The 14,116-nt window shown below is 36.0% G+C and overlaps 1 protein-coding gene and 2 long non-coding RNA genes across 3 annotated transcripts; 1 reads left to right on the top strand and 2 right to left on the bottom strand.

Moving 5' to 3' along the window:
• Nucleotides 1-3,067: 3,067 nt before the first annotated feature.
• Nucleotides 3,068-7,029, bottom strand: LOC128547179 (uncharacterized). Its single transcript, XR_008366353.1, has 2 exons — nt 6,901-7,029; nt 3,068-3,558 (listed from the first exon to the last, which is right to left on the bottom strand). It is a non-coding gene; the product is annotated as an uncharacterized LOC128547179 (long non-coding RNA).
• Nucleotides 4,155-6,600, bottom strand: LOC128547178 (uncharacterized). Its single transcript, XR_008366352.1, has 3 exons — nt 6,305-6,600; nt 5,921-6,031; nt 4,155-4,248 (listed from the first exon to the last, which is right to left on the bottom strand). It is a non-coding gene; the product is annotated as an uncharacterized LOC128547178 (long non-coding RNA).
• Nucleotides 7,030-9,959: 2,930 nt separating the features above from the next.
• Nucleotides 9,960-14,116, top strand: LOC123533527 (uncharacterized). The gene is made up of 3 exons (XM_045315180.2): nt 9,960-10,097; nt 10,696-10,825; nt 13,856-14,116. The coding sequence occupies exons 1-3, from the start codon at nt 10,035-10,037 to the stop codon at nt 13,963-13,965; spliced, it is 303 nt and encodes a 100-aa protein (XP_045171115.2). The 5' UTR covers nt 9,960-10,034; the 3' UTR covers nt 13,966-14,116.

Raw genomic sequence — 14,116 nt, 5'->3', positions numbered from 1 at the left:
AGGTGTTCTGTATTACAAAAGTGGTTCTATTGTGACATTTTGATGCAAGCAAAACTGTATTATCTGCACTATTATTTACATACTGGTACTTCGTTTTATTATTGGCTTGTTAAAAGTTATTTTTTTTACCATATGTAAGTTGACAAAATCATAGGAACCATGTCTTGAGGGGTAAATCAAACTAAAATGAATAAATCCTAAATAATTTTGTTGTGGAAAAAAAGTATGATATTGTGTCTAATACAGTTTTCATTTTCCACTCGATTGTATAATTGCAAGGGAAGTAAACTAATAGATCTCTACTTATAAGTACTAGCCCAAGGCAAGAGTTGTCATTCTTTTTGGATCACAACTTTAAATTAAAAATTAAACGTCTGTTATTGATAATAGAGAGTTTGAGATTTCAACCTTCGCCTTCCCCTTCAACGTCTCTTGCGAAGTTAACGTATGAAGTTGAAGTTCGATTAAAATTCCTTGAGATTTCAAACTTTAGAATGAACCTTACTTCTTTTAATCCGCCCATTCAATTTATCTGTAATTATGATCGTTTTTCTCGTGCATTTTGATATCAATTGTCCGAAAGTGCAGGACTTTTACAAGAGGTTTTAGAAATGAAAATTAAATAAAAACATTTCAATTAATACCACAGTCACACATACGGCGCAAATAGCTACGTCGAGCTACGGATAGAAACGTAGTAACCCGTATCGATCCGTACCTGAGCCGTACGAATTGGTACGAACTGATACGGCTTACTACATTAAGGTACGTCTCAGGTACGTTTCAATACGGGTCGATACGGATTACTACGTTTTCATCCGTGGCTAGACGTAGCTTTCCGCGCCGTATGTGTGACTGGGGTATTACATAATCATCGCATGGATATAAGTGCGATTACAAAAAAAAAAAAAAAAAAAAAAAAAAAAAAATGAAATTTTATATAAAATGATGTCAGTATACAATGCATTGTAAATCATACTTGAGAGGAAAGAAAAATGATAATCATATCAACGTATTCTATTGTTGATGGTGTTCTTGAAAGATATTACAGTTAATATTCTTTTAACAAAAACATGAGACTTCAACTAGAAAAAATGCATTTCTCGATATACTTTGAAGTTAAATATATGAGATAAAGCAAACACAAAAGGCTGTTGACTAGTATTTCATAGTTTTTCTTAAAGTTGTTTTTTCTTACTTTGAATTGGTACTTTGTACATCGAATTCCTTAAAAGACGCGTTTTACTTGTAGACTGTTCCTGTTGAAAATCTAACTTTTTAAAAGATATGTTGATAACATGAGCCAATAACATGTGGGCATATACACGTATTTGTTTGAATATACTATTCCATAAGTAAAGCATGTGCAGATCAAGGAAATTTGGTTAGAGGGACACCAACTTTCAGAGGGGGGGTCACCCATTCAGGGTAGGGGGAGAGGGGGGAGGTAGTCACACCGAGTTTCAAGACCGATTTTCTTTGTAAAATGTAAGAATCAAAGGGGGATTGACCCAAATGTCCCTCTGCCATGTTCTGGGTCCGTGCATGTAAAGAATGGAGATATCCCATACGGCTAACAGGAAACCTCTCGCATCATGATATCATAGATCTAAAATTATCTGATACTTAAAAAAATCCGTCTTTAAAGTTACTAGTACCATTTTATGTTTATAATTAAAACACAATTGTCTTATTAAGTGTCCGGCAGAAACGGATTGATTCTATTTGGAAGTTAAAATAAAATGTTCCACCAAATGATAATCGCGCGTTATTATTCATTTTTCAAGTAAAATGACTGTCATGCCATGTGCCTCCATCCAGATTTCAGTCTTCGATGCCATGTATGTGGACAGAGTAGATGTACAAAGACTGAAGTTTTGACTTTCGTGATATCACATCTTCGGACGTTCAAAACTTCACTTCTTACGACAAAAAGGCCCATCTGGTATAATTAATACTGCCTGAGGACACAAATATGCCGTAGAAGTTAAAGTTCGAACAAAATCTCAAAGTTTCTCAGAATCAGTTGATAACTTCATACTTCCAGGTTCAATTCAATGTATTTAGTTAAAATCATTAGCCAAACAAAACTTCAATATTCTTATACTTATTGATAGTGTTTCGCATCAAATTTAGTCCAGTTATACATATGGATAATCGAATAACTTAATCAGCAGAAATCCTGAAACTAAGCTTTTTATTTCACATAGTAATAAAACGAAGTCTTAGGCTTACTTGAAATTACATGGAAAACTTTAGTAGCAACGTCTGATATAAATAAAATACACGCATATTGGTGACGTTTTATCCCAAATATATATGAGAGACGTTGAAGGGGAAGGCGAAGGTTGAAATCTCAAACTCTCTATTAACAAAACTATCATAAACTTCACATCTGTGAAATCATTTTTGGTTATTTCAAGGACTTGGAAATGTAATACTATCATTGAGAATTTTAGGGTCTATGTCTAGACCATGTAGGTCAAGGCCCCCTCTAACGGTTAAGAAGCGCACGCCCTTAACAACAATAATAAGAGAAGGCCAGTCGAACGCCAAACTTAAGATGCTGATCTAGTGGCCAACCTAGGAAGTGAGCTTGAATTTTAAGATACTATCGCAGTATCAAACCTTTAAAAGGCATACCAAAATTGTGGATCATATAAATTTTATATAGCTCACGTGATCAACACGGACAGCCTAAAAAAGCATTTTTGAACAAACAAACAAACAAACAAAATTAATTCTCCTGTATGAGTGCGTTGGACCAGTATCTCCTCTGAGAGACATAGGAACAACGTCAGTAATAAATTGATAATCATTGTGATCATTATCAAAATCGTCCATTCCAATATCATCATAAGAATCGTCTTGACCACTAGTCGTGTTCACCAGCATCGACCTTTTCTGTACATAAATCTACTAAATCCGTTCTAGTATACTTAGTATTATAACCATCTGAAACGACAGCAACATGATCATAATGGACAGCATGATAAATTATTAGGCTTTATAAGTATTCAACTGCTAGTAGCAACAACCATAGAAAGATGCGTTCATTCATTCTCAATTTTCAATCGTTTTTTTTTAATTTTTGCATTTCATTTGTAATAGAGTGTATATCTAAGGCAGTAGTGAAACAAATAAAATGTTGTTGATAATGCTGTTGTAAAATATGCACGTATTGAGGCCTTCGGTCTTGAAATGTTCAAAGATATTTTATTTATTCGTTGAGGATAGTCGTTTAGTTTTGACTGTATAAGCAGTGTAAACTTTGAGCTTTCATCCTAAATTATTAGAATTTTGCGACGTGTCAAATCTTTGACATGAGACATGTAAAACTGTCACCCAATATCCAAAACACAACGTCCCAACAAAACGGCAACAAACAAATAATGACGATTGCTGCTACTTTTCAATAGAAACGGGGATTTCCCTCGAAAAGAACCCAGCCCCTGATACCGCAAACAACAAATGACTGTTGGACACAAACAACACATGAAAACATCCAAACCACAGTGCATTCATGTGCCCCAGCGGCCAACCACTGCAGCCTTGCACCTAGTTCTATAAATAAACGTCGGACTTCAATATTTTACGATTTTCACATTTCATATAGTCCGACGTTTTATCGAAAGTATGAATTTCCCGGTAGAGCTTTCCGCAAAAGTTCTTGCGGATGGTTTTACAAGTTCACGGTAGAAGTGACTTGAAAGCGATAGCTAAATACCAACAACAGACAAAGAAACCTAATTTACACATCCATTGAACATACTGTCTTACTGAAGATATTGAAGATCAGTCCGCACTTTGAAAAAGAAATTTACATCCATTCACTTTCACAACATAACACGAACTGTCAAATCTTCTTTATTATGAAGATTAATTTTAGACGAAAAAATATTCTCACGGTTGGATTTGAAAAAAATGCGGCCCGTTACTAATGTATTGTCTATGTATTATGCATATGTTTATAATCGATGGGTGTAATCAGCATTTATTGGTATTAATTTTATTAAAAGTTACTTAAATTAGTTGTAAAGTCCTATCAAAGCAGTTTAAAAGGCTAGTCCACATGCGTTCGGCGGTACCCATGCTAATGACCGCAGATGTTTTACAAGTGTCGTAGGCTAAACGTATTTGTTTTCGTCTAAGCATGTATAGGAGGCAGTAAACAGTCTTCTGAGCTTCTCGGCCTAGAGTCGCCAACCTAACTTTCAAAACCTCACACAAAAGTCTGTAACCACACACCTGAAATAAAGATATTGCAACATTAACATCACTGTATGTCTACCGTTACAAACCATCTGCAATACATCTCTAATATCTAGTTTTCTGTTTACAAGACCTGAATTTTGTGCTCTCCCGGTCGCGGAAACTGATGACGAAAAAAGCTAAATTTGCCAATTTTTCAATCGCTGCAGAAAATTCCCTGAAAATGATAGCCACAATTGCTACACTGTTCCGTACTCCAGTAACACTGTAAAATCTGAAAATAAGCTGAAATATATGGGCCCTCCGTACCGTTTTTTTCACTATTCCACTTTTCCTGAGGCACCTGCTAAAATGACAACCCCACTTTCAGCTAGCTCAGAGGAAGCATGTATACGCTCCTGCAAGTCATTACGTCATACTATCAAGATCAAGGCTACTCAACTGATTTTCTTTAAATAAGTGAAACTCAATTCTAGCCGCTGAAACTTCAATTCTAGCAATTATTATTATTTAGAAGTTCAAATATGCACTTCATTCCGTAAATTGCCTCTTATTTGTAAATTTCACCCCGGCCAATTCGACACTAACAGCTCAAAACTGTTTACTGCCTCCTTAAGGGAGACAAAAGTGATCCCAATAGTATGACATTTGTTGTTTATTTTGTAATTTAATCAATTCTGACCAAAAGAAACCCAATTTCATACATATCCAACATATGCTGTTGAAAATTTTGACAACTGGAGTACATCATGTATGCAAACATTCTGCCAGGAACGCGTACCGAAATTAACTAGTAACATTATAGTTTCATTTAAGGCCCACTGCATACAGAAATGAGGTCTCAGCCATGTGTTTAGTATCTAAATATGTTCAGCTGCCAAGCTGGCTGAATATTATAGCAATTTTAAGTCACTGGTACTGTGCTGGACCTGCTCCAGGAAGCTACAAGCACATGCATGAGCACCATATGTCACCGTCTTAACGTTTCACAAAATACCACTACATGCTAATTTGTCTATTCCAAGACAGTAAATGGTGTCTATTTGAAGATAATTATCTGCACTGTGATATTTAGCTATGATGTACATGACTTTCAACCCATAGAACTGACTGCATCAGACCACGAGTCCATGTTAAGACCTCAATTTGATAACGATCACTTTCCGCGAGTGATGAAATATGAGAAAAACGTTACTTTTGAGACAAACCTTTCAAAATCCATCTATTTCAGGGGAAACGATGTCTATTCTCTAAACTTTGTGTGCTGTGACTGGAATCTATGTTATATGCAATATGTACATAAATTCTAAACTGAAGCGAACCACGAAATCCTGATTCAGAGGACATACTGCCGAAAGTACCCCCGAGGTCTGTTCCACAGTCCGAGCCGCTATTTTGCCGTTAAAAAGCTTACTGAATTAATAGAAATCAATGAATTTGCATTTAAATGCCTTATTTTGACGACTTTAATGTCACAGTAAGCATATGTCTAAGTAAAATGGTGTCATAACAGATATATCTTTCATTATATCGGCTCGGAAAACACTGTAAAACTGACTTTCATGTCTGAATCGCGGTTATCTCCCCTTAGTTATTGCTCTTAAAAACTCTCATTTTGCTTCAAAATTAACTTTAAAACTCATATTCCTTCACAAATCATGCTGAAAAACCTCTAAGACATCAAATAAATGCACATGGAAGAACTTACAAATTTTCAAGATTTGCTCTTAAGGAGGCAGTAAACAGTCTTCTGAGCTTCTCGGCCTAGAGTCGCCAACCTAACTTTCAAAACCTCACACAAAAGTCTGTAACCACACACCTGAAATAAAGATATTGCAACATTAACATCACTGTATGTCTACCGTTACAAACCATCTGCAATACATCTCTAATATCTAGTTTTCTGTTTACAAGACCTGAATTTTGTGCTCTCCCGGTCGCGGAAACTGATGACGAAAAAAGCTAAATTTGCCAATTTTTCAATCGCTGCAGAAAATTCCCTGAAAATGATAGCCACAATTGCTACACTGTTCCGTACTCCAGTAACACTGTAAAATCTGAAAATAAGCTGAAATATATGGGCCCTCCGTACCGTTTTTTCACTATTCCACTTTTCCTGAGGCACCTGCTAAAATGACAACCCCACTTTCAGCTAGCTCAGAGGAAGCATGTATACGCTCCTGCAAGTCATTACGTCATACTATCAAGATCAAGGCTACTCAACTGATTTTCTTTAAATAAGTGAAACTCAATTCTAGCCGCTGAAACTTCAATTCTAGCAATTATTATTATTTAGAAGTTCAAATATGCACTTCATTCCGTAAATTGCCTCTTATTTGTAAATTTCACCCCGGCCAATTCGACACTAACAGCTCAAAACTGTTTACTGCCTCCATAATTGATACTATATATTTATTCGGTGTTGTATTGTTCGTGATATTTCAATAAATTACGCTAGAAGTTTCTGTGAAATACACCGGGGAAGTGATTGGTGGTACAGTTTTAGTTACGGTAAACCAATATTTCACGTGTTTGAGCGTTTTCCTACATTACACTTCAATAAAATAAAGTCGTAAGCTGTGCTATGCAAATGGCTGACATTCGATTAAACTTGACAAAGGGACATGTTGAACGTCCAAATATTAAAAGCGCCCTGTGCAAGTTTAATGTTAATGAACTACCTTGCACCCTTCTTTAATTTAATGAAATACACTGTAAAGGAAAAAAACAATTTGTTCAAAACTTATCTGCATTTTTCTTGCATCCTCCTCTCTGTGGCAGCATTACTGGAAAACGCCAGCTCTTCAAACATGTGATGAACATATTTTATACACGAAGTGTCTGCTTGCCTGCTTAGCTATTTGTGAAGGAATGAACCGGTTTGAAATATAAAATTGATCAAAACGATCCAACCCGTGAACCACTCGTGCGTGAAAGTGATAAATCGAGGCACGTTATATTATATGGACTGGATTAGAGTAACAGAAGCAGAAATTATAGCTCATGCGTACCTACTGAAAAATAACATAGATTTATTTCTAAAGAGAACATAAATTTCTCTATTCAAATGCCATGTCTTATTATAAAGAAAGCTAACTGAATGAATCAATGACATAAACAAGTACAAAAGGGCAAACGATATTGGTAAGACAAGTTTTAGTCATAGAATTTCCCCTCTTTTGATGCTTAATTAGATACCTGCTTACATACATGAACTTAACCAAAACTTGCCAAGACAAAATAGCGGCACAATTTCTTTGAAAATGCAGGAGAATCTTGGAGCCTGTGCACTGCATCTTCAGAATAAACAAGTGTTTGAAGTTTCATTTCATTCCTGAAAGTGATAAATGGGGTACATGCTTACATACCAAACCTACACCAGTATTTTTTAGCTCAGAATAGCGACATACCTCTGCAATGACGTTAAAGTCAGACTTGTAGATCCTTACTTTGCATGTAAGATCATCACAGTGAACAAATGTTTGAAGTTTAAATTCATTCTAACTACTGATTATTGAGATACTAGTATATGTACAATAAGTAAAATTCAATTTGGTAAATCGGGAAAAGGGTCATACCTTTGAAAAAAGCAAATTAGAATTATGGAAACTGTGTATTTCATGTCAGATCATCACATTGAACAACTTAGTTTCAATAAATTCCCACTAGTCGTTACAGATATAACATCTAATAAAATATTAACAAAGAGTACGCGGAAGCCGACGAACGGATGAGTACAATAGACCTTCGTGTTCTTCAAGTAGTCAAGGTAAATCATCATTTGGAATGTTGAAAAAAAACTAATGTGTACAGGAGTTGCTTTTAAGTTGGTAAGGTAAAAGGCAAACAACCGTTTGTGTTTATTTTTTGGCCTGTTTTCTATGCATTTACTGTTTTCCCTTCTAAACCAGCAATTTACAAATGGAGAAAACAAATGAACATCTATTTTTTAAAACAATAAATCAAATCACCCTCGAGACAGTAGATGGAACCCAGTGTTTCAAAAACGAACGACTTGGATATCTAACGGGATAACCTCAAACGTACTGACGCCCTAACCCTAACCTTTTTAAAAGTCTTTTTAACGTACCTATCAGGATATACTGTGAGCCATGCCATGAGAAAACCAACATAGTGGGTTTGCAACCAGCATGGATCCAGACCAGCCTGCGCATTCGCGCAGTCTGGTCAGGATCCAAGCTGTTTGCTTTTAGAGCCTATTGGAATTGGAGAAACTGTTAGCGAACAGCATGGATCCTGAACAGACTGCGCGGATGCGCAGGCTGGTCTGGATCCATGCTGGTCGCAAACCCACTATGTTGGTTTTCTCATGGCACGGCTCAGTATAGTGATTAATTTTGAAAATGTTCCCGGAAATAAATTCGTTATTAAACGTAACACATTTCTATGCACCTGTAAGAAAAATAATTACAGTAGGTACAGTGTTAATTCGAATCCTTTGTACAGTTCTTCCTTTTAGCTTAGATATTTAGTTTTATGAATTTCAGTTTATTTCTTTTCCCTAGATTGTATGCAATCCATACACAACGTTACCGCTGATATCCCAGAAATGAATGAAGGAGATAGGTGTGGTTGTATCTGGATTTATCAACCTTGATACCGATCTTTCGTGCAGGAATTTGAATTAAATTGCTGCCCCCTACCGGTGCATATACTAAATCCAAACCGTTAACTGTTTTTCAATTACTTGTATCCAAATCTGTACGACTTGATACATGTGAATGACTTCAGATGGTATTTTTTCGCATAAATACTATACTTCCAGATTAATGTCCGATGACAAGATATGTGAAAATGTTTCTTCTTTCTTCTTAACTGATTTTACTGATGATACAATTGAAAGAACTTTGATAACATAATTTAAAAGTTTCGTTTTCATTTCTTGATTGCCATAATCTTCACGTTTTTACCACTTAGTAATTTAAACTGGAAATATTTGATCTTTTAATATCGAATAACTTGCACCTAAGAATGAAATCTGAAAACGTATTAATTTTTTATGCTAAAATATGTATTTAATCGTAGAAAATATCAAAACTTACATGATGTTTTTTACTTTTTGTTGCTGGGGAGAGGCCATATTGGACAGATCCAAACATACGGCTACCGGTGTAGTTACCATACAGTGAATATCGTCCCGCCGAGGCGGGCCGAAATAAATTTTCCTTTTCTGCATATACCCTTAATGAACCCCTTTGAGAGATAAGTAACGCAGTTTCCGGTCACATGAATCAAAACGAGGCATCAACTTAATATAGTCAGTCGGAATTTCCTGACAACGACAACCAAAGAGCAGAGTCAGGTGGTGATCAACAAGAAACGGAAAGATTCGAAAATGTTCGAGTAGCATTTGACATAAATCATCGTTTGGAAAACAAAACTGATGAAGACTCATTTAGAAAAAAGTTGAAATTGCTGAAAACTCAAAGTAGCGTATCATTCCAAAACGCTTTTTGATATAAACAAACGAAATTTAGTCGACGTTTTATATTCTTTAGCCGATGAAGACATTTAATTGATCAACCTTGACATATTGTAAAGGTACAACATCTATACTTAAATGATGCTTGAAAGCCTCTGCAAACCGGAATTTTCTCATGTCTATCTACATGATCTAGTTAAAGTCGTCCCACTTACGCGTATTTAGTACTGATATAAACATTTGATTTGTGCTAATTTTCAACCTCAAATAACAGAAAGGAACATTTTATCTCTCCAAAGTCCCTATACATGTTTTCAGATAAGAACAAAGTCACAGACAAGCAGCAGGTCTTTCAAAAGAAACAGTTACGTCGAAAAAAATGGACTTACCTGCCTTAATTTTCTTCTTCACAATTTTAACTGCAGTAACTTACAATACTGAGGTAATAGATTTTATTACATGTTTTTCAGTGAATTGTCAAAATATTAGAGTGAACCTGCTTTTTTCAAGATCAAGTCAAACTGTAAAACCGGAAAATGTTGTTGTATCTAGGGTACAGTGTGTAAGAACAACTCTGATTGCAGAAGCAGAGAATATTATCAAACCAGTGTTTTAAAGACATAACTGTGAGATCAGTAATATTTTTTGGGGGAGATACTGTGGAAGTATAGAATGCAACGAAGCAAAATAATAGCGGACTCGGTTTGATTGAGTCTGTTCATGAGAGGTGATGAAATGTGTAACACCTCTCACGCCGTCTAGCACCGGCTCAAGTGGAATTCTGTTGAATGTTTTCCATGATCCCAAAGGACCAGAACATATGACAACACGGAGTCCAAATAGGGGGAGACTTTTAACACGGTCACATGGTCTTAAAGACTGCTGTTGTGACTGCCTTCTTGTGGAAGCGGGGAATGTTGCTATATCAAGCAGTACCCTGAAAAAGCAAGGCTTAATATTGTTTTCCTACACGCTGTACTTTGTAAGACCAAGTCGGATTGCGAAATCGGAATGTTGTTGTACCAAACCTGTCTTTTCAGGGTAAAGTGTGTAAGACCAAGTCAGATTGTGGAATTGGGGAATGTTGTTATATCAAACCTGCCTTTGAGGTGGTCAGTAGACGGAGACAAGCCAGTATTCTACCTGTGCAGCCAACACACCATGACACTGGTAAACAAAGAAATTTCTTAAAGCTAAGAAATTATGTTACAACATTAGGTCGATTTTTTTAAATATGTTAATGAAATTTGATTTTGTAAAAAGTTAATCGAAAATTGAATTAGCACTTTTATAAGCCTATTTTACCTTGTCAGTCATTGACCCCAAGATAAGAGCTGATGACATAGCCGTTTTTATATATAGATATACTTTAGATATCAACAATATTTTGCCACTTTGTGCCAAATTGCTTAAACCACCAAGAAAAACTCTATACGTTCTATTCCCTGTACGTGACTCTTAAAAGTTAAAGCGAATGGCAACATCTCTCTCGTCATTTTTTACGTATCTCTGTCGGCTTGGTTTAAGACATGTTTTGTATATGACTTTTCAGATGCCTAAAGCCCTGTTTCAACAAATTTATGATCATATCATTAGTCCAAATGAATAAGCAAGTATTAATGTACAAAAGGTTTTGTCTAATTTTTTACTGTACAGTTTCCTGATATGAAAGTTATATAGGTTATTTCCAAAAGTTAAGTATAGGAATCTCACCGCTTTTATCACGTGTCTCATCCACTGGACCATGGTATTTTTATTTTTCTTTATCTATTTTTCACTTTTCGACGAAATTTACCCTGAACTTCAAAACAAGGCTAATCTAGAAAGTGTGAATGGTTGGTCACTAACTAAATATATAGAAATTAAAAAATACTTGTAGCCGTGGAACCTTTCAACGTCAATCTGTTTGTATATAACTCCACCAGTTGATTATAAAAGTACCTTCCGCCACTCTACACAAAATCAATTTTCAAGTTATCTGACCAATTAAAAACTAGAAAGTAAAATATGACTTTAACACATTCACATTTGAAAGAATCTTTTAATGTTTAATTGGCTGAATGATGTGGCGGGAAGGTTCGAAAAATGTAATTGGTGGGGAACAATAAAGACTTTCTATTGAAAATTTATACAATACTTAATATACGCTTCTTTAGTCAACAGTTTCATTTACAATCATTCTCATTTTGGCTGGGTTATTATGATTTTGAAGTCCGCGCTATAAAATGTAGTTGAAAAATAAAAAGTAACAATACCAGGAACACGATATTAGTAACTTAATCTTCGAGACTGTTTATTTGTTTTCGGTTTTACGCCATTTTTCAACAGTACTTCAGTTATTTAACGGCGAGCAGTTAACCTAAGCAGTGTCCCATACAAACCTGTTCTCTACAAGTAACTGCCAACTTCCCCACATGAATCAGAGGTGGAGGACTAATGACTTCAGAGAACATGCGCCTCGCCCGTGGATCGAACGGACGAACCCGCGATCCGTAGATCTGCGCTCTCCCTATTGAGCTAAGTGAGCGGCTAATTTTCGGGAGTACTTTTATTTGCTTTCGTCTTATGAAAATGCTCAGGTAAAAATGAAACAAACACATAGTTTAGGTCGAAGGGAAGTAACAGTTTTCCCATAGACTTACATTGTAGTGTTTTGGGTTATAGCCCTTTCCTAACATTTAAACTTTTGATGCCACCTACCCAGGGTGAAAGAACTATTCAAGACCTAAAAGAAAGCAGCCAGAAATATACATCTTGACCATCATGTTTGTGCACTTTTTTCACCCGCAAGTCAGTAACCCCCAGTCCGGCAGTGAATTTTTGTTTACATTTCATGAAAATACCAGATCACTAAAACAAGCAAAATTTTCAAACAAAATACACTTCAAATATTTTTTCCTCCATTAATCATGGCTTAGAACTTCAATTTAAGAAATAAAACAGTTTTCAAACATATTCAACAGATATTTCACCAATGAGAGACCACTTTACATCTTAAATATTTGTCTCGAAATACCATATACTTTTTCAACCAATCAAAGGCCCTGTTAGTTATTTCCCTTTGACCATTAAAGCCATCCATAGAGGATTTTCCTTTTATGAAGGTACAAAAAAAGCTGAAATCTATAAATATGGACCGTACACTAAAAGAATTACTAGCATGACAGTAAAAAGATGCTGCTGTTTATCTAAAAGTCGTCGATTAATACTTCAATAATCTTACCATGAACGTATTCGTGTTGTGGAGTAGGGCGTATCCGAACAGATGGCAAAATTGTCTTGAACCAATTCGACAGTCACCAAATTGACGTGTACGTAAAAAACTGGCCACCCGCATTCAGCAAATAGAATCGAAAATGATCGAAACGTAATTGAGACCGAAACAATTTTTTCAAAGAAGGGAGATAATTCAAAAATGGGACAACCTAGTTATGGTTCCTTGTCATTGCACTTTCTCTCATTGACCTCTATGAATATGTAAAGTATGACCTAGTATTCGAGTTATGCCACGGACAAGGTTTTCATAAAAGGTACATAATTCAATATTGGGACCACCTAGAGTTATGGTTCCTTGTAATTGCACTCCCTCTCACTGACCTCTGTCAACATGTAAAGTATAAAGACAATACTTACAAAGTATTCAAGTTATGCCCCTGACAAGGTTTTCAAAAAAGGGAAATAATTCAAAAATGGGACCACCTAGAGTTATGGTTCCTTGTCACTGCACTCCCTCTCAATGAGCTCTATCATTGTATAAAGTTACAACTTTGTACCTTCTTTTTTAGTCATCCTCCGGACAAGGATTGCTACAGACGGAAGGCATACAGACAAGGTGGCGACTATATGCTTCCCCTTCGGGGAGCATAAATATATCAACACTCTAGCCATTTTGAACAAACGTAGATTATCGTAAAACTAAGAACGCTGTGATGGCCGCTTCTTTGTACATGTATCTATACCAAGTTGTTGTAACGATACTTGCGAGATCATACGTTTGGTACTTTAACGTAGGTCCGGGGTTATAAATCTGAGAATGGAAACCAATCCCAAAATACAAGCATCTGATTGGTTGTTTCTGAGCACACTGCTGAAATTGACCAATGGCAAGCTTGCATTCTAAGAATGGTCTCCAAACTCAGCTCCAAACCTTAACTTGAAGCCAGGTGAACAATCGAAACTGACTAATTTTTATTTATACAGGTGTTTGTGAAAAATACCGAGTACAACACGAGCAATGTGGACCTCTGGAACAGGCCAACGGACATTGTGGTTGTTGGAACAGGCTTGTCATGCCAATTTGTACCCGCTGAAATTGTGACTGCTGTTCTGGCGACCGCTCAACCGGTGGAAATGGTCAGCAAGAAAAGGGGGATTTACATGCCCGGACCAGGAGTGTTCCAGTGTGAAAATACTTCGTAAAAGTATTAATAAGAAAGTACCGAAATATATTTTAAGTTCTTG

This window comes from Mercenaria mercenaria, chromosome 12, assembly GCF_021730395.1.
Source record: "Mercenaria mercenaria strain notata chromosome 12, MADL_Memer_1, whole genome shotgun sequence".
Lineage (NCBI taxonomy): Eukaryota > Metazoa > Mollusca > Bivalvia > Venerida > Veneridae > Mercenaria > Mercenaria mercenaria.
This window is presented reverse-complemented; position numbering and strand designations above follow the sequence as displayed.

Coding starts and splice junctions, on each gene's coding strand:
- LOC123533527 (XM_045315180.2), top strand. CDS start 10,035: ATGGACTTACCTGCCTTAATTTTCTTCTTCACAATTTTAACTGCAGTA. Junction 10,098..10,695: donor CAGTAACTTACAATACTGAG/GTAATAGATTTT, acceptor CTGTCTTTTCAG/GGTAAAGTGTGTAAGACCAA. Junction 10,826..13,855: donor GCCAACACACCATGACACTG/GTAAACAAAGAA, acceptor TTATTTATACAG/GTGTTTGTGAAAAATACCGA.